This window comes from Eublepharis macularius, chromosome 3 (genome assembly GCF_028583425.1).
Source record: "Eublepharis macularius isolate TG4126 chromosome 3, MPM_Emac_v1.0, whole genome shotgun sequence".
NCBI lineage: Eukaryota > Metazoa > Chordata > Lepidosauria > Squamata > Eublepharidae > Eublepharis > Eublepharis macularius.
This window is the reverse complement of record NC_072792.1, coordinates 177,744,516-177,768,446: the sequence shown is the minus strand read 5'-3', so window position 1 is coordinate 177,768,446 and position 23,931 is coordinate 177,744,516. Positions and strand designations below refer to the sequence as shown.

The 23,931-nt window shown below is 43.3% G+C and overlaps 1 protein-coding gene across 9 annotated transcripts in view; it reads right to left on the bottom strand.

The window, feature by feature from the left end:
- The window catches only part of TENM4 (teneurin transmembrane protein 4), a 472,503-nt gene that overhangs the window by 239,782 nt on the left and 208,790 nt on the right, over positions 1-23,931 (bottom strand). For 8 of the 9 annotated variants that reach the window (XM_054974009.1, XM_054974008.1, XM_054974006.1 and 5 more), the window contains one exon: positions 13,224-13,459. In XM_054974009.1, coding sequence (XP_054829984.1) covers positions 13,224-13,459 — 236 coding nt within the window. Of the gene's footprint in view, positions 1-13,223; positions 13,460-18,659; positions 18,759-23,931 lie in introns of all 9 variants that reach the window. The other variant, XM_054974005.1, reaches the window with a different exon arrangement.

The window sequence follows — 23,931 nt, the reverse complement described above, 5'->3', positions numbered from 1 at the left end:
TATATTTCTGTATATTTAAATATGCAATATAATAAGGCTCACTTCTGTATACTGGCAATTTTTCGTGATCATCTTTTTTACCTTCTCCCTCTCCATTTTACTGAAGGAGACTGAACTTCTACCTGTGTATGTGTGTGTGTAAGGTGCAGTCAAGCTGCAGCCAATTTATGGTGACCCCCGTAGGGTTTTCAAGGCAAAGACACAAACAGAGCTGGTTTGCCATTCCCTGCCTCTACATAGCAACCCTGGCTTCCTTGGTGGTCTCCCATACAAGTACTAACCAGTGCCAACCCTGCTTAGCTTCCCACGATCGGATGAGATGAGCTAGCCTGAGCCATTCAGGTCAGGCCAGACTTTGTCATACCATAAGGAAATAAAACAATAAACCACACACACATTCTTTGTAAAACACTATGACAAGTGCCAATTAGAGATGGGCACGAACCAGAAAAAAAAAGAACCATGCGGTTCATGGTTCGTTACATTTCATGAACCTGCCCCGGTTCACAAATCGGTTTGTTTTGGTTTGTGAAAATGTCACTTCCGGGCCAGCAAATCTCCACTTCTGGGTCAGCAGAAGGTCACTTCTGGATTAGCAGAAGGTCACTTCTGGGTCAGCAGAGTTCTGCAGGAAGTCCATCCCCTGTTGCCGAGGAAACTGAATGATCGGTGCCAGGCTGTCTGCAATGGTGAACTGAAAACTGAACCAAATGAACCGGCCTAAAGTTCGTGGTGGTTCATCAGAAATGGGATCTGATGAATCGCTGGTTCAGGAACCACGAACCGGTATGGTTCATCATGAATTTTTGTTCGTATTTCGGTTTGTGCCCATCTCTAGTGCCAATCCTTAGGTGATGGATCACAGTTGACAATGTGTTCCAGAGGAGATAATGAGGATGAACCTGAGTCTCCTATCTTGCCTCACTTTGTGCAAAATTACATTCTAGATCTCCACATGAACCAGCTAAAAGAAACCTAGCCTGTATTAATGAGCAGGGAACTGGGTCTATCACAATCTCTTTGGACGTTCGCTTCTCTATCCACCCCATCATACAACAAGCACTTCAGTGTGATAGAACTCAACTCTTGTGCTCACTGCTGGGCACTCAAATGCCCTTTGGCATTCCCCCTCTGTGCTCTCGCTTTTGTTTTGGTGCTCCGCATGAAGTGCAGTTGAACGCTTTGATGTGCTTTGGTGCCTCCATACACATCTTTGTGAGTATCTGAAACAGGACTAGCGGAAGAATCAAAGCCTGGTTAATTCCAACGGGAATATAATGGCTTCTCCAAGTTAATACAACTTTATCTTCTTTTTTGCCTGTTTATTCTCTAGAAAAGTGAGTCAGCCTTGTGAAAGCTTCCGTCGAGTCGTTGTGTTTACACATCACACAATTTCTATGGAATCTTGCTTTCCTAAGGGGGAAAAAATCCTCAAACCCAAACAGAATAACTCAACACCAGGTTTCCGTAGTAGGTCTTTTAACCAAAGGAATGAAAAGCTAGATAAAGACTCGGTTTTGGTGAGGTCTATGAACTCTTGGGGAAATGATATGAAAACAAACGCTTGAATGGATTGGATTTCCGCCTGCAAAGGGATGCTTAAATTGCACAATGGATGAAAAATGCTGTTCCATGTTGGCCGATGAAAATGTGTGGGGCTGGTTCTTACCTGTAATCCCTGCCAATCCTTGAACCAACACACCTGAAGGATTCTCTCCATACCAGCCCTTACAATTTACTATGCCCACCACCTGGCAGTTTCTTACAGCTTCTAAGAGGGTTTCTGCTTTTGCTACTGTAGCTCCTGTCTTATGGAACAGTCTGGCAGAGGAAGTTGGCATAGCATGATAAAACTTTCATGTCCTTTCACCGGCTTATAAAATCATGTTATTTCACAAAATTTTGGATAACGAACGGTATGATATTATGTTTATTGCTTGTTAAGAAGAGTACGATGCTTTGAAATTTAGGAAGGCAAGATACACATTTCCTGATTCAATAAAACAGAATGTAAAGAATCCAAGAAAGGTCCTATTGCTTCTTAGTTTTCATATAGCGGTTTCGTAACACCAACTATCATCTTAATCCAGTGCTTCCCAAACACTATGAAAGGACACAGCAGTATACCATGCAAGGTGCTGAAGCGATGACTGGGAAAATTAAGCAACCATATTGGATGCATCTATCAAGCTTTGCCCAATATAATAGGCTGGGCTAAGCCCAAGCTAAGTCTCCAGAAAAACCAGGATCCCCTTAAATATCCTGTGCTACAAACAGTAGATCCAGGGAGGCCCTGAAACATCAAAATTGCTTGGAGAAACTAGTCCCGATCCCTGACCTTGGAAGCAATATCAACTGGCTCATCAAGAATGTGCAAAGATGATGATGTTCCCATTGTTCTCAGAGCTGACATAAAACGCATAGTTAAAATTTTGATTTTGAGGCTAGAGTGAAGTGTGTATGTGTGTTATGTACCGTCAAGTCACCTCCGGCCTATGGCCACCCTATGAATGAAAGACCTCCAAAACAGTCTATCATTGACACACTTGCTCAGATCTCGCAAACTTTTATCGAGTCAAACCATCTAGTTTTAGGTCTTCCTCTTTTCCTACTGCCTTCAAGTTTTCCCAGCATTATTGACTTTTCCGGAGTGAAGTATACCCTTTTTATTTAAAACATCTTTACTTCACACTCTCAATTTTTAAAAAAGCCCTCAAGGCAAGTTTTTGTCGAGGAAAACTATGTATTCCAGGTATCAAAAGATTGGCCAATGAGGCCTTAATCCTAAATCTTAAATCCAACAATTTCAAAACTGGTTATGGCAAGTCTCCCAAAATCAATATGGAGTCGATCTTATCCCTTTCTTACCAATCCACTGAGAAAAGTTAAAAGCCTTCCACCTGCTAAATTAAGTGGCTCCTCCATTGGAAGAAGAGCTACTGAAGTTGGAGGGCTCCTTGTAAGATGGCTGGATCCACTGCAGTGACAGGGAAGGAGGAACACTTAAGTATTAACTGATTTTAAGTCAAGTCCCTGTGGCACAGAGCGGTAAGCTGCAGTACTGCAGCCCAAGCTCTGCTCACGACCTGAGTTCAATCCTGGAGGAAGCCACATTCAGGAAGCCAGCAAAAGGTTGACTCAGCCTTCCATCCTTCTGAGGTCCGTACAATGAGTACCCGGTTTCCCGGGGGTAAAGTGTAGAGGACTGGGGAAGGCAATGGCAAACCATCCCGTAAAGTCTGCCAAGAAAACGTTGTGATGCGACATCCCCCCATGAGTCAGTAGTGACTCGGTGCTTGCACAGGGGACTACCTTTGCCTTTTACCTGATCCCTACATTAACTTCTCATGTGGTAAATCCTGACAGTCCTGACATGGATAGCTCAGACAAGCCGAATTGTCAAATCTTGAAAGCTAAGCAGGGTCAGCCTTGGTTAGTAGTTGGATGGGAGACCACCAAGGAAGTCCAGGGTAGCTACAAAGAATATAGTGATGGCAAACCACCTTTGAATATCTTTGGCCTTCTTAACCCTAAGGGGTAACTGTAACTTGACCACCACAAGATGATACTATTTTGAGAGACTGAACCTTTAGCATGTCAGGAAGTATCTTGGTTTTCAGACAGTCTCTATGACATGTGAAGATACTTCCTGTTACGAGGGCTTCTAGAAAACCAAGAATTTTCTTGAGACGCTAAACAGCAGATCTCACTACAATAAAGAAAAAGAAAGCTTTATGTGACAAATGTTGGGGGTGGGGCAGAATTATCTCACGGTGATTCGACCATATCACATGGTAAAGTGTGATTCAGGTTTATATATGTGCTCATCATCTTCGTCTTCAGCCTAGAAGCCTACTATCTTTCTGCTGGGCCTGCAAGGCAGAGATGTTCTACCAGGCATATGGTTGAGGTCAAGGATGGGTGAACTCTTTTTTGCCCGTCTCCTGCTGAGCGGGGAATGTAGCCCTCTTGATTGTCTGCCGACCCACCAAATATGTATGCCATCACCCATCCCATGGGATGCACTAGGTTGGGTTTGGTTCATGGGCTGTTGTGAAGAATTGCTGCCTCTTGTACTGATTTTTTGCACTGATTTTTTCATGTTTTAATGAATTTAAATGTGCTTGTGTACTTCACGTATTTTACTGATTGATGTTACCTACTCTGAGCCTGCTTGTGAGGAAAGAGGGTTATAAATTTAATAAAATAAAAATAAATAGAAGCACAGCAGTTTCAAGGGGGAAAGGGGTGGGGGAAGCTTTGTTCAGGATACCCGGAAGACTGCTACCAGGAGAACTGAACACCTTTCTGAAGAACTGAAGCTAGAACACTTTAAACTTTCTATGACATCACAGAACGTCTGCCAATGATATAGAAGGCTCAAAAATCAACAACCAGCTAAGTTTACCTCTAATCTTGTCCTTTAAAAAATAAAATCCAATGATTTGTTCAGCCCCCTACAAAGCTATTACTTTTTTTTAGAAAACATGTATGCTTTGCATTTTTCTCATTTTTTTCATTTTTTCTCATTTTTTCATTTTTTCTCATTTTTCTCATTTTGAAGACTGAGAAGAAGACAGAGATTTTAACAGAAGTTTTAGATTTCCTATCTCTTGTAAAATTCAAGTGATTATAAGTCACACTTAGGAGTAACAGAGGTAGTTATCAGTTGATGGGTTAAAGGAGAGAGAGGAGAAAAAGATTTCCCTTAATTTGATACTGTAAGATAACAAAATTAATTGTACCTCTGAAGAATTATACATTGAGATCACTAATTTGAGTTATTTTAGTTAGCTATCTAATATCGTTTAGAATCTTTGATGTAATAAACCCAAGCTCATTACTTTCCTTAATCTAACCAAAGCCATCGTAGGATGCATTTTGTCAACGTTGTTCAAAATTAATACCGAAACTTAATTAAAATTAGTGGAATAAATTGGAGGATGAAATATTACCCGGCAAGAGTAAAAGTATATAAAATAGGATTACAAATGCTCACCAAAATTCAGAAAATAGGATCCATTCTTTTAATGAGCTGGGAAATACAAAATGAGTATTTTCATTAAAACTTTCACTTTAAAGTCAGAAAAGAAAATAGTGACAGAAAGTTAATTTTTTTTCACTTTCTCGTTAGGTGATAAGATTTTTATCTTCAGCTTGACAGGATGTAGAAAATAATTACAAATGAAAAGGTTATTCATAATTTTTAAATGAGTTAATTAGTAAACCCAGTCAGAGCCGCTCATTACATTAATTAATAATTGATTATACTTGAAATTAAACACAATTTTTCATTAAATCTAATTAAATATCTGCATTTTTTCCACCTGCTGATTAGATCAGTGGGCCTGATAGCGGCTCTCTTCATTAAATATGTTTATGCTGAGCTGAACCAATTAATTTGATTTTGAATAACTGATAGTTCTTTTAGAAAATTACTAATTACTGCTCATGGTAGCCACCAGTTTGACATGACCAGGATATTTCTGGCATTTTGCCAGACTCTCTTACAACATGGAGAAGCTGCCAGATGTGGTGTGGAAGAGACCCAATTTCTTACGTATGGAATCTACATGCCAATGGACACAACACATATTCTTGAGATGCTGTGAAAAGCAGGACTTTTAACATGCTTTCCCCCAGGAACAGACTCGAATCCTTCAAATAGCACTGGCATATGCTCAACATTGTGTTGTTGGCCTTGGATGTTGCGTAAGCCTACACCAACTGGCATCATTGGCGCAACATGAGTCTGGGAGATTCAAGTACCACAGTGTCCTTTGGCTCACTTGCTCCTGCCTGCTAATGGCCCTCCCAGGCCATTGGCACATCTCTGGCAAGTCACGGATGGACTCAGCTTCAGATGCTGAGATTTCCAGAAGTGAAAGTATGATTGACATGTTTTCTCCCCCTGCCCTCCACTGTGGCTAGCCTGAAATGGCAGTTGGGGATGGATTGTTGGAGAAGCTGTCAGTTGAAGTTGGAGAGAAAACAAGAGAGTGGAAGGGAGTGGGAGCCTGGCTTTTGACCAGAGAGGGTCAGCCAGAGAATCCTCTGTGTGAGGAAGAAACGTTTGTGAAGCACTGTTAGTCCTTGGACTAAAGTGGGGAAAACCAGCACTAACTCCTGCTTCGACTTGAGAGATCTGGGAATTACAGAGGGCCAAGGGAGTGGGTAGAAAGGAGTCTCTCCTTCAGTGCTAGGAACAGGGTTATAGCTCATAACTATAACACCTGCCCAGTATCTAAGAAGGGTTTGTCTCAGTGGAGCACCCTTAAGTCTGGAGAGGAGGGAAAGTCGTGCTGTGTTTGTGTTTGAGTATATAAAGTGTAACATCTGTGAAGCAGTGTCAACCTCTGAAAGAAGCCAGCAACCTAGGGTTATACCAAGTGTTTTGTGCCTCACTCCAGTGAAGTTTCTGTATAAAACCCTTTCTGTTTCTTCAGTTCAAACACCTGCCTACCTGCCTTCTGACCTTACCTACTGTAAATAAACCTTCAGTTACCTTTTGAACCTCCCCAAGCCTTGTGTTCCAGTTTCCGCTAAAGAGAACCGCAAACCCCTGATCTGTCCCCTGCTAAGACTTGGCTGGGTAACCATTTTTAATATTTCTTAAGGGTGGGACAAGAAGGAAAGTTGAAGCTACACATCAACTACGCTACCAGAGGCTTCCCAGCCCAGTATAGAGCTTCACAGGCTTAAAGAGGAGAAGTTTTACCTCAGAGTAGGGGAAGGTCAGCCTAAGCCTGAGTTGGACATGGGTTTGTGGCACTGCCCTTCACACTTCAGAGAATCAACATGGGTTGCCATCCTTTAACAGGTTAATTATGGCCAGCTCAACTATTCTCTTGAATTCACAGGCCAATAAAAGGTAAGACATCAATAGTCTTCCTTTGACCACATGGATGCTGACATTGTTTCATTTTATTTAAACAAAATGAAGAACTGGAAATGAACCGGTCTGTACTGATATAGTCCCTGATTGTCGTTCAATACACACTTGGTTTTCATAATGGGTATGGTGGGCTGATACAATACAGAAGATTACCAAGGGTGCTTAACTAACAGAAAGGCTGCTAAAAATTAGGCAATGACAAAATGTGTCCTCTTTTTTTGTGGACCTGACCCCCACAAAGGAAGGGTAGGGGAAGACACTGGCCAATGCAGAAGACCTTCTATGTTGATTTAAAGTGGAAACGCCAGGCAGTGTTCTGGACAATGGAAATACATAAAATAAAGCAAACATCTGACCGTATCTGTAGTTTTCGTTATGTATACTCTATGTTCAGAATAAATTACGCATATTAAATACTTTCCGTGGATCCCTTTGTTCTGTTTCCAAAATCAAAGTTTGCAAACTTTTTTTGATTTATATAAAACCTGGGTGGCTACAGCAAAGAAAAGAAGACCATGGGTAGATAGTAAGAACACCTTATGCATCACATTCTTATCTTGCCCTTCCCCAAGGAGGTCAAGATAGCATAACTGGTTCTCTCCTCCTCCATTTTATCCTCACAGCCACCTTGTGAGGTTAACTGGCCCAAGATCACTGAGCGAGCTTCAGAACAGAATGAGGATCTGAATTCGAGTCTCACCTGACCCAGTCCTGGCCTCTTTCTAATCGCCTCACCACACTGGCTCACCACACTAGTGTTCCACACAATCTGTGGTTCGACTATCCCTTAGCCAATCATAAGAAGAGACAGACGCAGAGTCCTGAGAATGAAGTAAGTCTATAACGTTTATTAAACATGGAGGAATGAGGGTTACACAGGGAGTAAAGGGTTCCCTTGTGTCCAACGCTCATCAAAGCTACAATAGCTGTGCAAAGCCACCCTGAGCCATCTGTGGGGAGGGCGGGGTATAAATCGAATCAAATAAATAAATAAATAAATAAACTTTTTGATTAATTACAATATTTGTTATTCCATTGGCTCAGATATTGCTGTGGTCTCCATTGGTTCAAATGGGCTACCACCTCTAATGATACAATAGTCCAGGGGTATGCTTATTGGAAGAAATCACTTTGGTCAACAGCATAATTACGATGTTTCCCGATTGCCATTGCTTATCTTATCTGTCCTTGGTTTATCTCTAGGAGGAACATCTCTCTTCCTCTCCCACGCATCTCTTTCATAAGCTGTTCACTCTGCCCCCTTTTCTGGTCCATGTAGCATTTCACTAAAGGCGCCCCAATATCGCTTTTGGCAACCTTGTATGCTGGGCTCCGTGGGAGGGGAGCGCTCTCCCTTCCTGAGGAATGTGCTTGAAGTTGCATTTAGCACCCCTTCCCCTTCTCTAGGGCTTCTTCTCAGCCTTGAAAAGTACAGCTCATCTGATTAACTCCCAGCTAGCTTCCATCTTTCAGTAACACATTTTCTGTCCCCTTTTCCTATTGCTACATTTAACATAAAGCAGCTTTGCTAAGAAGTTTCTGTATCAAGTCATGAGCAGGTGTCCTGCAGGTGCAACAACGTTATAGCAAGCTCCGCAGTGGCTGATCTTAATCTTCACAGTGATTAACATACATAACATACATTCTGCTTTGGTCATTTTGTTTCAAGTTTCATTTTCTTGCAAATTGCGTTACAAATACTACATTAGATCCTGAGAATAATAATGCATGGCAGTAATAAAGGCACATAAAGGTACATGAAATATTCTTCATTAAATCTACTTCCCACATTAGGAAGATAAAACATGCACCTGCCCATTAACTAGATCTGCCTAATCAAAGGCAGAAGTACATATGATGCTGAGGATCGGGGCTCCCACCAAAGACGGCCACCACACATCCTATCTCCCCTTCTCTCTCCATAATATTTAGGTTTGGAAATGTGTGACATTTTAGCATTGCATCAAGTCTCCTCCTATCTTACAGCAACTAATAATGCGGAACAAATATTATGTGTTTTCTTCTTTCAGGGTTGCCGTATTTTTGCAAACAAAAATATCACGGCAATTACCTGGTTGCCGCCCTTAGCAATGTGATAGTTCCCATTTTTTAAAAAGCTACTGGAAATAGGTTTTTCTGTATACATGACACCAGAAAAAAGGATGCTAAATCCCACCAGGGGCAATCAAAATTTTCACACCTCTTTAGAAGTATAAAGAGAAGAAAAGAACTCACGTGGCCCTTTCTATTTTTGATGGATGCCAAAGTTCGACACAAAACGGGCAGAAGTTCCGGAGACATGCAGAGATAATGTCCAATGTCAACTTGGTGCGTAAGGATAATGCAAGATGAATGGGGTACCAGGGGTTGAACATACTTGGCAAATGATAAAAGGTGACTGTGCGTTCCATCATGCTGCTACCAATTTAATGCTCTCCGATTAATCATTTCTGATCTCATTACCGCACACTCTAAAAAGTGACCAAAAGCATGAGACAAGGGTGTGTGTATTGCAGGCAGAGGATCATTACGCTACATCAAGAAACAAGAACAACAGCTAAGGAGGTAATCTACGATAGTAAGAAACTGTGCATGGGCCAGATGCGTGGAAGGGTCCCTCATTGCCACTCACGTGGGCACCCTGCAGCAAGTGATAACACTAACATATTATAGATTGAAAACCACAGAAGAAACAAGTGCAAAATCAAAGGAGATAGCTTGATTGTACTGAACAAAAACAAGCTCCTTCATCTATGCTTAGAGTCCTAGGAACACAATTATAGCAAAATGAGAGCTCATCTAAGGAGCTGCAGGAATCCCTCCTCCCCCAGTTCTTCTAAAAGCAACACAAAAACTTGCAAACCAAGGGAAACGTTTGCCATGTCTTGTCCAGCTATTATGCAATGATCTCAAAAAGGAAGAAAATAAATTTCCAGATATTGTGAGGAGAGAATACCTTTGAGTCTCTCTACACGAGACGCCTCGGCACGTGCTCGTCAAGTGTAGGGAGACACAATGATAGCTGGGAAGCGTAGTTTAAAAAGACAGAGCCGGCAGAGATTGCTCCTCAGAGCATTTGTTAATTTCATCTTTGTCTCCCCAAAGGCTCTATCAATTTCACCTCTCCAGTCTAAAACGGTGTGGGATCGCAATGAGGAATGGAAATGGGCTGGAGATGCCTTCCAGAGCCAGACTTGGACCTGGAGAGGTTATAATGGGCTGAAGTTTCCATTCTGGCATTTCACAGCCCCTTCACACAGCTCTAGCGTCTAGCAAAGCCTTTGCCCGGCCACCTGCTCTGTCTTTTTAAACTATCCTTCCCAGCTAACGCTGCATCTCCCGACACGTGTTCTTCACGTGTCAGATGTCTCATGTAGAGAGACTCTAAGATTCTGGTGGTGAGCCTACGTTATGGAGGATGTTAACATTTTAGACTGTGAAGTTGTCATACTGATTGTAACGTTTCTTTCTGCAAACTCTGGCTGATAACAGAAGCCCCCTTGAGTGAGTGGGAAAGGAGTGATGAAAAACCCTTTGAATAAATAAATAAATAGTTCTATTTGAAGGAACTTGTTACCTGGAATTCAAAGCATAAGAATAATCTATTTCTGATTAGCTTCATGTTAATAAAAAAGGGGATCAAAATTCTATTGAAGTCTTCTATTGCCCAAGATTTGCATTACGTGGAAAATACATTGGGGATATTTTATTGCAATATCCTAGGAGAGTGGAGAATGATGGGTTAACTATACTACTTACCGACAAAAGTAAATGGATAGCGAAGTAAATGGCAAAGGTCACTGCAAGGGTGGTTAAAAAGGCCTTACCAAAACCATGTACTGCTGTTGTGGTTGATAGATACACTTATGTATTTTGCCAACTATCTGACTGAACGGCTTGAATTGATGTTGGTTTTAGTTTAAACTTGTTGTGATTTAACAACTGCTATAAAATCATAAGGTATATTAGAGTTTTTACTGTTATTGTGACTGTTGTATTATAATCCTGATGTTGTTGATGTCAATTGCTAAGGCTTTGAGCTATCACTATCAAGTTTATTTAAAAGGGGGGGAAGGCTTACAGTGTAATCCAAAGCAAACTTACTCCCTTCTAAGCCCACAGCCCTACAAGGGTGCAAATCTGTTTAGGATTGCACTGTTAAGTTATCTAGTTTTGAGCAGTCCATTCCAAAGCCAGATTCAAGGGCCAGCCACTGATGAACTAAAGCACAGGTCAGAAAACAAACCCCACGGCAATCTATCCCATAGCAAAAGAAACCATTTATAGTCCCAACACTTCCGAAACGTACTTTCATACAGAAAACTTTCAGGACTGGGGAAAGAGGGACACCTCCCCCCAAATGCCATCGATGGACCGCCCGACACTTTATACATCATCGAGACTGCAAGAGGGAAAATTCAATCACAGAAATTGTGGGTTCTGTTCTTCATCCTGGTGAAGGTTGGGTTAAATTAATTATTCTAGATGGCGGAAATCAGTCACCATGCAAAATCTAAACTTTTCATTGCCGGGTAGTCTGTTCCCTTTTTCCAAAGAGTGATTGGGCAACAATGAGCAGGCTGTTAGAGACAGGAGAGTAAAAGAGAGAGCCGAGTACTGCTCCCAAGCTAACAAAGAATACCTATAGCCGGTACAATGTCCTTTTTTTGCTGTCCCCCAAAACAGGTTTTAACTTTTTTGAAATGAAAGCCAAGCTGGCAAAACCTTTAGCAATCATGCCCTCCAAAAAAACCATCCACATGCTCTGTGATTTTTTGCATGATATGACAGGCAAGATCTCGATTCTCTCTAAGGAGTGGGGGTTCTTAACATATATAAGAACCTTAATACAGGTTCTTAACAAAGAAACAGCAGTTGGCTCTCTGCGTCTTACCATATACAAAGAATCCTATATTGCATACATTTAAATATGGAATCTACCTGATACTATATTTTGCTGTTTTTCTCCCCACCACCCACAGCCCTCCACTCTATAATACAATTCCCTTGTCACTTTCTCCACATTGTGAGGAAGAACCACGGCTCAGTGGTACACCACATCCTCTGGTTCAGTTCCCAGCATCTCTAGTTCCAAGGTTCTCAGGTGGCATGCGCTGGGAGCCATTTCTCCCTGCATCAGGGGTTCACGTAACAAGGGAAAGGTGTGCAGGCGCCAGAGACTGTTACTGCATTATGAATTCCATCTCCAAATGTGCCCTTGGAAATGAGGCCTAACTATTATTCTCTTTGATGAGTTGTGACCACGCTGCCAATGCCAAATTATGCCTGGTGTTTTCAATGGTACCACAGACGTACATTTTATCCAGCACTCATTGCTGTTTTGGGTGGCCAGAAGTTTTTCCATATCACCTATAAATTCTGGGTGAAAGGCAAAATGGGCCATATCTCCCCCACTTAGAAATTCAAAAGCAACATGTGTTCTGCATTGCATTTTGGCTGCAGAACCATTTTTAAGCCTTTCCTGTATTTATTTAGCTATCCTTTCTCCTGCTAACTTCTGGTGTCCAATCCAACAGGAAGGAGATCACGTTAGAGAGCATTGCCCTTGATTTCCCTTCTGTGTTTCCAAATGCCCCGAAGGACTCAGCGGGGAGTTGCATTGTAACTGTCCAAACACTAAGGAACAAACTGTAAAATAAACCCATAGACGAAACATAGGTTCTTTCTTTTTCCCTTCGACTGAAGGACAACAGTTTTTTATGCGAGACAAAGACAGTTAAACCTCATTATATGAATTCTGCAAGACCAGTGAATTGTGCTCAAAAGTAAACACACACCCCAGAAGATAGGTACAGTACAAATGTAACACTGGTTCCTTGCAAATCCTGGTCTGGAAATGCCAGTTAGAATGGGAACCTTAGCTGTGCTTAACTGTGTAGGTTGCTGCACATATAGCATTAAACCGCAGTTGACGCTAATAAAGGAGGGAAGAGAATTCGAGCTGGAGAAGACGGTGCATTTACGAGGATGGCTCAAGCTGCTTGCACGGAGTCAGTGTTAGGTTTGCACAGCGAAATAACAATGCACCTGTGTTAGTGGTTTGACCCTCTTCTTACAGTTTTCAAACAGAGGGCTTCACGTAAGGCTGACTGAGGTCTTTGGACCTTTACTTATTCATCTGCTTGTCTGAGGAAGGTTCCTCCAGCTATAAAATCAATCTGTTACGGCCAATACAGCGTACAAAGCAAAACTCTCCTTTGGGTGATTCAACATTGATGGCAGGGTCGTCCTCCCACATTGACCTTACACTTGGGGATGTGTGGCTACCGCCATTTTTATAGGCGGTCAAAAGGAAAGGCAGGCTTACCGATAAAATACGCCAGCAGTATCACCAGTGCGACAGAGATGATAATGGCACTCAAGGCAGCGCATTTCCAGGTGCAGTACTTATAGGGCTTCTTCAGGTTAAAGGCTGGCCTAGAGAAGGTGCTTCTGGGAAGGGGCCGAGGGGGAGGTGAATATACAGTGCTGGACGTCAAGGGGTAACCCGGCGACGTTGTACAAAAGAGGGGAGATGTCCCTCCCGGCTTGAACAGAAAGTGCCTGTGGAAAGAGCGAGAGAGAGAAAGAGAAGGTGATCGACTTGCACCGGAGAGAGTTCGAGAGCAGTTTTGTTTCGTTTTGAACATCAGTCCCATGCACCGGAGAGAAGAAATTTTAGAGGAAAGAAAGGAAAAATACATAACTTAAAAAAAGAGAGAGAGAGAGAGAGCTGAGACTACAGACAACACCAAAGCTATCGATTTGTATTTCCACAAGGAAACAAATGCTACAGGTGAAATGAAATTGTTTCAAGCACAGATTATGGAAGGCTCTATGAACACGTGGTTCCCCCCCCCCATTTATTTGGGGGAACAGTTTACACAGAGAGCCATTTTTGCACCTGTGCTCCGTTTGAAGCAAACCCCAAGGTTTTCGCTTTCATTGGTTTTCCTGAGTAGATATTTACACATTTTTTTTGCACAGAGTTTCTTTCCTTTAGGAATTAGTAAACTTTTACATGGAGCCAATGGGGTTTGGGGGGGGAGCATACTTATTTTCTGGAAGGTGTGCAACTACTGACTGAATGAAAGAATTAAGGTTTCTCTTGATAGGGACAGAAACACGGGCAAGGTAGAGCTAAACTACACGAGATGCCTGACACATGTTGAGTTCTCATGTCTCTTGCAAGAGTGTCTCTTGTAAAAATCCGCTCTGCTCAGATTTTCCTCCGGGAGCTCGGAGGCGGGGGTGTGGGGGGCATGTCAGACAGGCAACTAGCAGCAGCAGGTGGCTCTCTTCGGGCTCCCCTCATTTGAGACACTCTTGCAAAAATACACTCCGCTCAAGTTTTCTTCTGGGAGCTCAGGGGCGGGCCCCGGCTATACTTCCCATGTAAACTTGCAGGGACCCAACACGTGTCGGGCATCTTGTGTAGTTTGGCTCTTAGTCAGCGCTTCTCAGAAAGCTGCCATCCAAATACATGACATATTGCAATTCCGCCCCCCCAAAATATACTTTTGGGGGAAATGCTAGCTTCTGTTAAAGACCTGAACCGTTCTGTGTTTAGAAGTGAAGCATATGAAGTCTTTCACCCAGACGGGGTGCTGTTACAGTGTGGATAATATCCCTGGAGACAATGATCAGTCCTTTGGGGGGAGGGTGCACACAGCTTTCCTGGTTGATGCCTACTAAGCAACAGTAGCTGATGTGAGCGGAGCTGGGAGGGGAAGTGCCTCTACCCACAGTTCCTCTGAGCCATTGCTGGATTTTCAAAAAAGCCTAAAGAACGGAACCAGAGGATGTAGTATGTGACTGCAGATGCACAACAATTTCAAGAAATGCAACCATGTTTTCATCATCACGGCCACACAAACTATATGTTATCGGACAAAATCAGAAGTTCCCAACCCAGCATGGAAGAGGCAGAAAAAGGGATGTGTGCTTGCAGAGGAAAACTGGCAAGAAGGGAGTTTTTAACCTATCCCCATTCATCAGTTCTTCAAGGGAAATGAACCCCCCCCCCAAGTCACTTGTCTATACACAAGTGACAATACTGGATATAGTCTCAGCTAGGGGAACACAGCCTCTTCCGACTTGTGCATTCATTGGGAATGTGCGTTTGACAAGATAACTGGCATATCTTCAGGACCGCCTCTCCCTGTATGTTCCCCGGAGACCACTTCAATCAGCGGATAAATGTTTACTGGTGGTCCCTGGCCCTAAGGAAGCCCACCTCGCTTCAACCAGGGCCAGGGCCTTTTCAGTCCTGGCCGCAGCCTAGTGGAACAATCTGTCAATGGAGACCCGGGCACTTCGTTTAAAAGTTATTGTAATGTTCATATTCTTCAAAACTTGTAAACTATTGCTGATTAGTTGTTGTGTTACAGTTGATGTTCATTGTTGATTTCTATTTGTTGTATGTTATAAAGCTTAATAAAATTTTTTTTTTTAAAAAAAATGGAGACCTGAGCCCAGCGGGACATACTATCGTTCTGCCGGGCCTGTAACACAGAGCTGTTCCACCAGGCGTTTGGTGGTTGAAGGGGGCAGTGCCATGTCGGCCTCCCACCTTTGGGGGGTGGGGTTCTCCCCACCATTGCACCTTAATGTATTTGGTTAATTTATTTTATTATTATTTATTGTATGTTGATTTTAGAATTATTGTTTTCTTGTTTTTATTGATTTTAACTGTTGTTCACCACCCAGAGCCCCTGAGAATGGGCGGTTTATAAATCAAAATAATAATATAATATAATATTAAAAACCTCTGTCCTTAGAAACCAAGATAGGGAGTATTGCACTGGGCAGTTCACAGATGTGGACCCCATAAGGTAACTTGTGATATTATGTGGTACAAGCCATGACAAAATCAGCTGCTGTGAAAGTAAGCTAAATGACGAACAGTGCAATCCTATGAACACTTTCTTGGGAGTAAGCCCCACTGAATATAATGGAGTAGGATTCTGAGCAGATCTGCTTATGATTACACTACAACAGTGCAATCCTAAGTGGAAGTATGTCCATCGAAATCCATGGAAGTCTATGTTTTCAGGTGGCTAGTGACGTTAATTTGTAGCAGTAGAACAAAATGTGAGTCCAGTAGCACCTTAAAGATCAACAACATTATCCAGGGCATAAGCTTTCATGAGTCAAAGCTCGCTTTGTCAGACAGGAGTGAATCTTCATGGCAAGCGACCAAGAGAAGTAGAAGAAAATATCTTATGGAAGTGAGAGTTACCTCGCAAAAGTTTATACCCTGGAAAATTTGAAGTCAGTGGTGTAATTCTGCACTACAAAATCACTATTTTACCAAATACGTGAGCCAGGCCCCCCAACCTCTTTGGGCCTGCAGGTACTTTTGGAAGTCTGACATAGTATGGTGGAGCAGCCACAAAATGGCCACCACAGGAGGTGGAGACAACCACAAAACGGCTGCCACAGGAGGTGGAAGCAACCACAAAATGGCTGCCATAGGAGGTGGAGACAACCACAAAATGGCTGCCATAGGAGGCGGAAGCAACCACAAAATGGCTGCCACAGGAGGTGGAGCCAGCTATAACAATGGCTGTTGCAGCTTACCTTTATACACGCAGTGAAGATCCTTGTGCTGGGTGGATAGCTACTGCTGAAGCAACGTTTTTAAAAATCTGCACCACCAATCTGAAGCCTTGCTGGGCAAAAGTCCTACCAAGCCCCCTCCTTCTTTCTAAAAATACTTGGAAGGCGCCAGAAAAGATGTTCGTGGGAGTCATGGCACCCATGGGCATCGCGTTGGGGAACCCTGAACTAGGAGTTATAGGCTAATGGAAACAGTGTCTGTGTATTACGGGCAAGGCACAAATTTGGAATTGTTTTTGATCTAGCATGTGTAGGTCTAATTGCCACGGGAATGCTTCAGATGATAAGAAAGTGCATTAAAATGAGTTCAATAGTAGCAAAGTGAACTGCCAGACCTCTGGCTGCTGATTCCAGTTCACATTTAAAATCTTTGGTACATGTGGTTCAGTAGGACAGTAGCCCGGGTCACACATTACAGCCCACACAAATATGCGCTGCATGTACATTAATACATACGTTTGTAAGGAAGAGCCAACATGTGTACACTTTGAAAATAAAACTGGGGACCAGGACTTGGATAAATGTGGGGTTTCTATTGCAGGTTCAAAGGAAAGAAATGAAAGAATTATTCAACACGCACAAATCAAATTCAAGAGTATGCTGTACATGGATTGTACATGCATTCACTGTGGCCGTTTTCACAAGCGCCCCCGGAGATCGCGCAAACTCATGACATGAAGCGTCTTCCTAGCACGATCTCCTGGCACGATCCCCTTTAATGACCCGATGATGTCAGAAAAAGCGGCATTAAACGGGATCGTGCTGGGAAATCGTGCCAGGAAGACACTTTTATGCTGTGAGTTTTGCACGATCTTCCAAGAGCGTGGCCGTGTGAAAACGGCCTGTAACTTGTGAACAGGTTGTGTGCGTGTTTACACAGAAAAACCGATGGCCACTAGTACCCTGTTCAACATGACCGCTGTTCTTCTGGGGCTGTGCCAACACTGTTTTGGAAATGTTCGTAAGTTTCTGCCCATATGCCTTACTTTGTAAATCACACATTTCCTAAGAGGGTAAGCATCACTCGCATCATACGTAAAATATACTGTAAGTAATATCTCAAGGAACATTCCAGGGACTAATTGCAAAGAGGCATGGAGGTGTTGGTAATCACTTGGCTAGGAGCATGTAGAAAGGAATTCTGCCTCCTAGAGAATAAACCCCTTGCCAGGTTCTGACTGAGTTTTCTTTGGCTTCTTCTACCCAGTTGTTATGAAGATTGTCTTGGCCAAATCTCTCTAGGACCAGCTGGCTGCTCCCCATCAGAAGAGAGAACGGCTGGGCTAGACAGACCGTTGTTCTGGCTCAACACGACACACCTTCTGTACTGTCACAGTTTGCGAAGCAAAGCTGTCATATGAGCAGTCATTTAGTAAACAAGCTGTTCGACTAGTTGTAAGTAGACTTGGGGCCAAGCTACAAGTGACGAATGACACTTGAACAGCAAGTGGATTGAGTAAAGCGCAAGTGAACAGAGAGAAATACACTTGCTGTTCAAGTGTCATTCGTCACTTGTAGCTTCGCCCTTGGTCACTTATTTTTAAATGTGTCTTTGGGTTAATCCTGTCACTTTCTGGAACCTAAAGGGACCTCGTTTGTTAGGGAGGGGAAGAGATCTGTCCGAAGTGAGCTATCCCTGACATGTAGTAAAATCCACAGACCGATCGAAGTAACAGGTTGTCTGGGTAGTTAAAAATAAACACAAACGGAAAACACAAAATTATTACAATTATCACCCCCCTCAAAAAACCAAACGTGGAAAACATCAGATCACGTTTATATAGTCAAGATGGCGCCAGGGCTGCTTTGATCATCTCGAATGAAGGCCCCTTCAACTGCTACAGCTGCCTCCGTGTTAGTGAAATGATTTCCAAGGTGTCACGAGGGAGCCAATGAGATGCTATGGATCAGCATATTAACGAGGCTGCCATTAATATGTACAGGAACCTGCCAAACCTCATTGTTTTCATCGCAACTTATTTTGCCTTGGTGAGTAGGGGGAGCAAAAGGGGTTAGGATCAGCTTGTGCAAGGCAGAAAGTGAGAAATAATAATAATAAAATGACCGATTAATTGTCATGCAAGGATCAGAGAAATGAGAGCAGAAGTAAAAGAGGAAAGACGACATTAAGCGTCAAACGTACCCATCATTGTAAGCACCGTCATGTCGGGAGGAGGTAAGAATGTCCATCTCAATGAGGTTGTCCTGCAATGTCTCTAGGAATGTCTGCTTTGCTATGTTTCTACGTACATATGGAAACATGAATGAAGGCAGTGAGACATGCATCTATGAAGTGTGACCTTATCCTCCCACCATGGTTATAGCGCAGCTGAACATGGAATTAGAATGATGAACCATTTCTTAAGATCAAGCATACACTTTAAAATACGCAGTGTTCAAGAATGTGCAGTTCCATATAGACATATGTCTCCCCTACACTCTGCTGTAGCATAGCGGTTAAGTGGTCGGGCTGCAAATCAGCACTCTGCTGGTTTGACTCTCACGATTGCCATGAGCTCAGTAGTGACCTTGGTTAAGCCACTCCTCGCAGCCCCAGCTATACTGCAGGAATAATAATAACACTGACTTCGTTCACCACTCTGAGTGAGCCACAAATCATCTAGATGGGTGGTATATAAGCACAGTTATTATTTATTACGACATATACATACATAGAATGTACATCTAAAATTTGGTGAATGCTGACATTTCCTCACTCGTTTTATGAATAACCAACAAAAATAGACACACACACCCCTTCGCAAAGCGGTTGGGTAAACATCAGTAAATGCTAATCTTAGTTTTTTTTAAAAAATTATATTTTTATCCCTCTCTTCCTTTGTGGGACTCAGGGCAGATTGCCCTTCCTTCATTTATCTTTATTATAACTCTGTGAAGTAGGTAAAACTGAGAGACGGCAATGGGTCCAAAGTCACCCCAAAAAGTCTCATGATAAGCATGGATTTGAACCGACGTCTCCCCAGGCCGAGTCCAATGTTCTCACTACAACAACACAGTAGGTGACGTGTTAAGGGAAAATACTTGTCAGAATATTGGCCATTCACGGAATTTGCCTGACGTCATCCCCAGTCATGAGTAAATGCCAACATGAACCAAATTTCAGGCAATCTCTGCAACTGCTCTGTGTCCACCCAAGAAATTATCAGATGTTACTATTCCCATTTCACGGCTTAGCTGCCAGCTTAGCTGTCCCAAACAATCATATATAAATCTTTTTGATCCACTGGACATCTTAATTTTGCCCAGCAAGCGTCCACAGTAATGAGTCTGCCTCAGTGGGTGCTCTGGCGAGAAGACGGAATAGGCCAGTCAGTCAATAATCTTCCTGGAAACCATCTCTTCACAAATCCGCAGATAAGAATTCAATCAGGCGGAATTGCATTCTCTTGTTTCCCTTTTAGTTAGTCACTCATTTCAAACTGAATTGTTAACCACCAAGACAGAAACCTCGATATTCTTACCTTGCACGACAGGAACATAACCATACCAAAACTGTTTAAAGCGAACAACTGGGTTGTGGTTTGAGAAGAATATAGCTCAGGTTATAGTAGGAGTAACTTGTACAGAATGAGAGGAGGACAGAATGATTAGGGCCTGGGTCGCTCCTTGAAGTCACGTCAACTTCTGGTTTGATTACAAATTCCGGGGCCGCAACTGATCCAGAAGAGAATCAAGAGTTAACCCCGCCCGCTTTCATCATCGTCAGTTCTCCATTTTTTCAGTTCCCTCAGAGCAGCCGATATTGAAGCTGCTGTTTCCAGAGAACCTTCTGGATGTTCCCTATTGAACTATTACCAAATTGCACAAATAGGACTAAATTTTATACCCCCTTGCCACAGGTGGATAGACTTTCTCCATCCATCCACGCTGGACGGCTGCGTCCAATGCATGGAACTTTGATCGCATCTCTCAACTGCATAGAGAGCGAGTGAGAACTTCGTCCTTTAGCCACACCCACACAGGGCTGGATTCGGTGATTTGTTAGCAGAAGGCACGGACAGGCAGGGAGATTTCCCACCATCCTCTGCCTGCTAGCAGTGTCCCTTCTTGTCGCAGGAAAGATGATATATGGGACACATATGAATTAATAACCACATTGGATGGTGGGCTGTAGTGAAGAGGGGAAGGGGGGGAATTTGGCCTTCCTGTATCTTCTGCCAGAAATGTGCTGAAAGAAGAAGGTGGATGGAGCAATTTTACCCCCTTTGCACTGCAGTTCACCAACCTGCATGGCTATTACTCCACGGGGTACCATGGCCCTGAGTATCAACGTCCCTGGACCAGTGAAAGGGGGGCAAGATTGTAATCCTTGTGCCAGTGGATTGTTGGTCTCGGTCCACATTTTTCAAAAGTAACATTCATTGTGTTGTTTTGTTTTGGGGGGAGGGAATCCAAAGTTTCTTCCCATCGAACAAATAAACGTTAAAGCAGAATCTTCCAAGTTTGCTACGCCTGAACTATAATTTGAATTCTTGGGCAGAGACGAGCATAGCGACGCATCCTGTTTTGGGGCATTCTCATCGTTTTAAACTTTGAGGCTGTCACATGGAATGATCCCCTTTCGCAACAGAAGCTGCATTCAGGTATCATCTTTTATATAAAAAAGAAAGTTTTAATTCCATCTTAACGGTACTTGATTGATTGATTGATTGAATTCCATCTTAATGAAAACAGAACGTTCTATCAAGCTCGCTCATCTTTTGGAAGGTTTTAGTCTCACTTTTTCAAATGTAACTGTTTTGTTCAAGCTAGTTTTATTCAAGCTGCCCTATTTGGCTGGGCAATGGGCATCTCAAACAGATTACCAGTGAAATCCTAAGCAGAGCTACTGCAGTCTAAGCCCACAATGGGCTTAGCCTGGAGTAATTCTGCTTAGGATTTCACTGGCAGCACGGCTGGTTGATCCCAACGCTGAATACGCGACTCACATTTAAGGCTCTGAAGTCGGGCGGATCAACCTACGGGCCTCGAAAATGGCTAAAATTCAAGCTCTGAGTATCTCTCGCTTGCTCGTGTTCCTTGAGAATGTAAGAAAAGTTGTATCTCAAAATGCAAGCAACCCCGAAAGAGAGGAAGGCCCTGATAGATACGCTGCCATGTGGGTGTAAGCTGTGAGCATTTAAATAAAAATTTATCTGTAGTTAAAATCCAAGGTAAAACTGTTTTTTACAAGGGAGCTGTGCATTTTTAGTGGGGAAATTGCCAGTGTAAAAGGAGATAGGACACTGGGCTATATAATTTTTAAAGTGAGTGTCAATAACAGAAATCGGGAAGGAATAAAAAAGTGGGGCAGTAGAGACGAGCTTCAGAGGAAGCACGGGCTTGTGGCTGAAATAAAGCAGGCAGAGACTATTGTGCTGTTGACCAGGCCCAGAAGCCCTGTGCAAACAACTTGTCTGTGCCTTGACTCACTGCACAAGGAAGGAAAGAGGGCATGAATGTGCTACCCTCGCCATTATCGTTGGGTCTGCATGGTGCAACTGTACAGAAGAAGAACCCACATGTACACCCCTTTCCTGTGATCAGCAACACTGCTTTCCAAATGTTGTTCATCACGGAGAGGGGGCATCTCTGTGGGCATCTCCTCTGTACATCTGCACCGTGCAAACAACTTGCTGATCATGTGAAGGTGAGGTCAGCACGCTCGCACCCACTCTCCCTCCCAGCATTGTGAGTCAACGCGCAGACAGAACGTTTGCACAAAAGTACACAGTATATCATACATTTTTGGTTTTAAAAACAGAATGCTGTTCTTTCATTTTTCTCTCTCTGGCTCCTTGTGCGAACATGAAGAAAATCATTTCCAATCGTAGTACCACACTGGCCTGAATGCAAGAAGGCCATAGCGTGCGTCCTGTGTGCTTAAAAAAATCTTTGGTTTTATTTGTTGGGAACGCTTTATCTCACACGGTCTCAACCCTGACGTTAAACAAGTCATTGCGTGTTTAACACCAGTGCTGAGACTGTGTGAGATGGTCTCAGGAGGAAGCCAGCATTCTTTCCTTGACAGAAGATATGGGACTTAAATTTACTCTTTGCAATTCTGCTTTGGCTTTAAAGAAACTTAGGCCGATTCCAGACGGCCCTCCCCATCCCAAAACGTCGCGCGTCGTCGCACGGAAAACGCGAAATATCGCATTTTCTCGCGCGAGTTTTGCGCGACGTCGCGCAAAACTCGCGTGAGAAAACGCGATATTTCGCATTTTCCGCGCGACGACGCGCGACGTTTCAGGATGGGGAGGGCCGTCTGGAATCGGCCTTATTTAGAGAAACTGCTCTGAGTGGGCATTAAGTTGTCCTGAAGGGCGGTATATAAATCGAATGCTGTTGTGCTGTTGTTGTTATTTACATGTAGCACCAAAGGATTAAATAAAACAGAAGGAATTATTGGGTTGGAATCAACAATGTGTGCTCCTAGGCAACGTAGGAGATACCTGGAGATTTGGCCCTGCTTCCTCCATATGCAGAATACAGCACCATTCTCTGCCATGCTGTTTCAGAGACCAAGTGGCGCTGCTCTCTGTACATACATGACCGCTCCCTTATAATAAAGCGAGATGGAGGATGTGGGGGAGGTTAGGGCAGGTGTACCCTCTGCACTGCCTTGTATTACTTGGGCCAGTGCTTACTCAAGCATGTCTAAGTGGCATGGAAAGATGACAAGAATCGGTCCTCTCCAGACCTGTAGCCGGAAGTGAACCACTTCCTCCTACCCATCTGGTGAAGGTGTCATTCAGAGAAGTGACAGACGGCAGGCCATCACCGCCCTGACGTGTGGCACTAGTGACTGCAAAGGGGTAGTCTGTTGTAGCACATTAAACAAAAATCCAGCGGCACCTTAGAAACCAACAACGTTTGTCTTAATATGCACATTCGTGGTTCACAGCCTACTTCATCACGGATTGGGCAGTGATCCCTGAACGATCATATTGGAGTAAATCTTTTCAGACTTTAAGGTGCCACCAGGTTTTTCTTATTTTCTGCAGCATCGGAGGCTGAGGCTTGGAAAAAGACGAGCCCAGAGTTGCTAGAACTCGCTTTGAAGTGTCCCAAGCAAAGCCATGCCCGTTGCCTCCTTCTTCACCAACATCCTCTTCAAAAGGAGATGCGCAAAGAGCTTGGGCTGTGAGCCAGCCCTGCTGTCTTCCCTCGCTGTGCTCCATCACTTTCGACTCTTCCATTTCCAACTGAGCACTGATTTTAGAAATGAGCGGTGAGGGCCACGAAAGGGATGGAAGCAGGACAGCGTGCAGAGAGAAGGGGCGCCAATTCTATTCGCTTTTCTGCTTCGGATCTGATAAAAAAAAATCAGACCTCATCACCTCCCTACATTAAAAAGGCAAAGACACATCAACAAGCAAACGGGGCTGCCCCAACACATCTCGTTTGGTTCT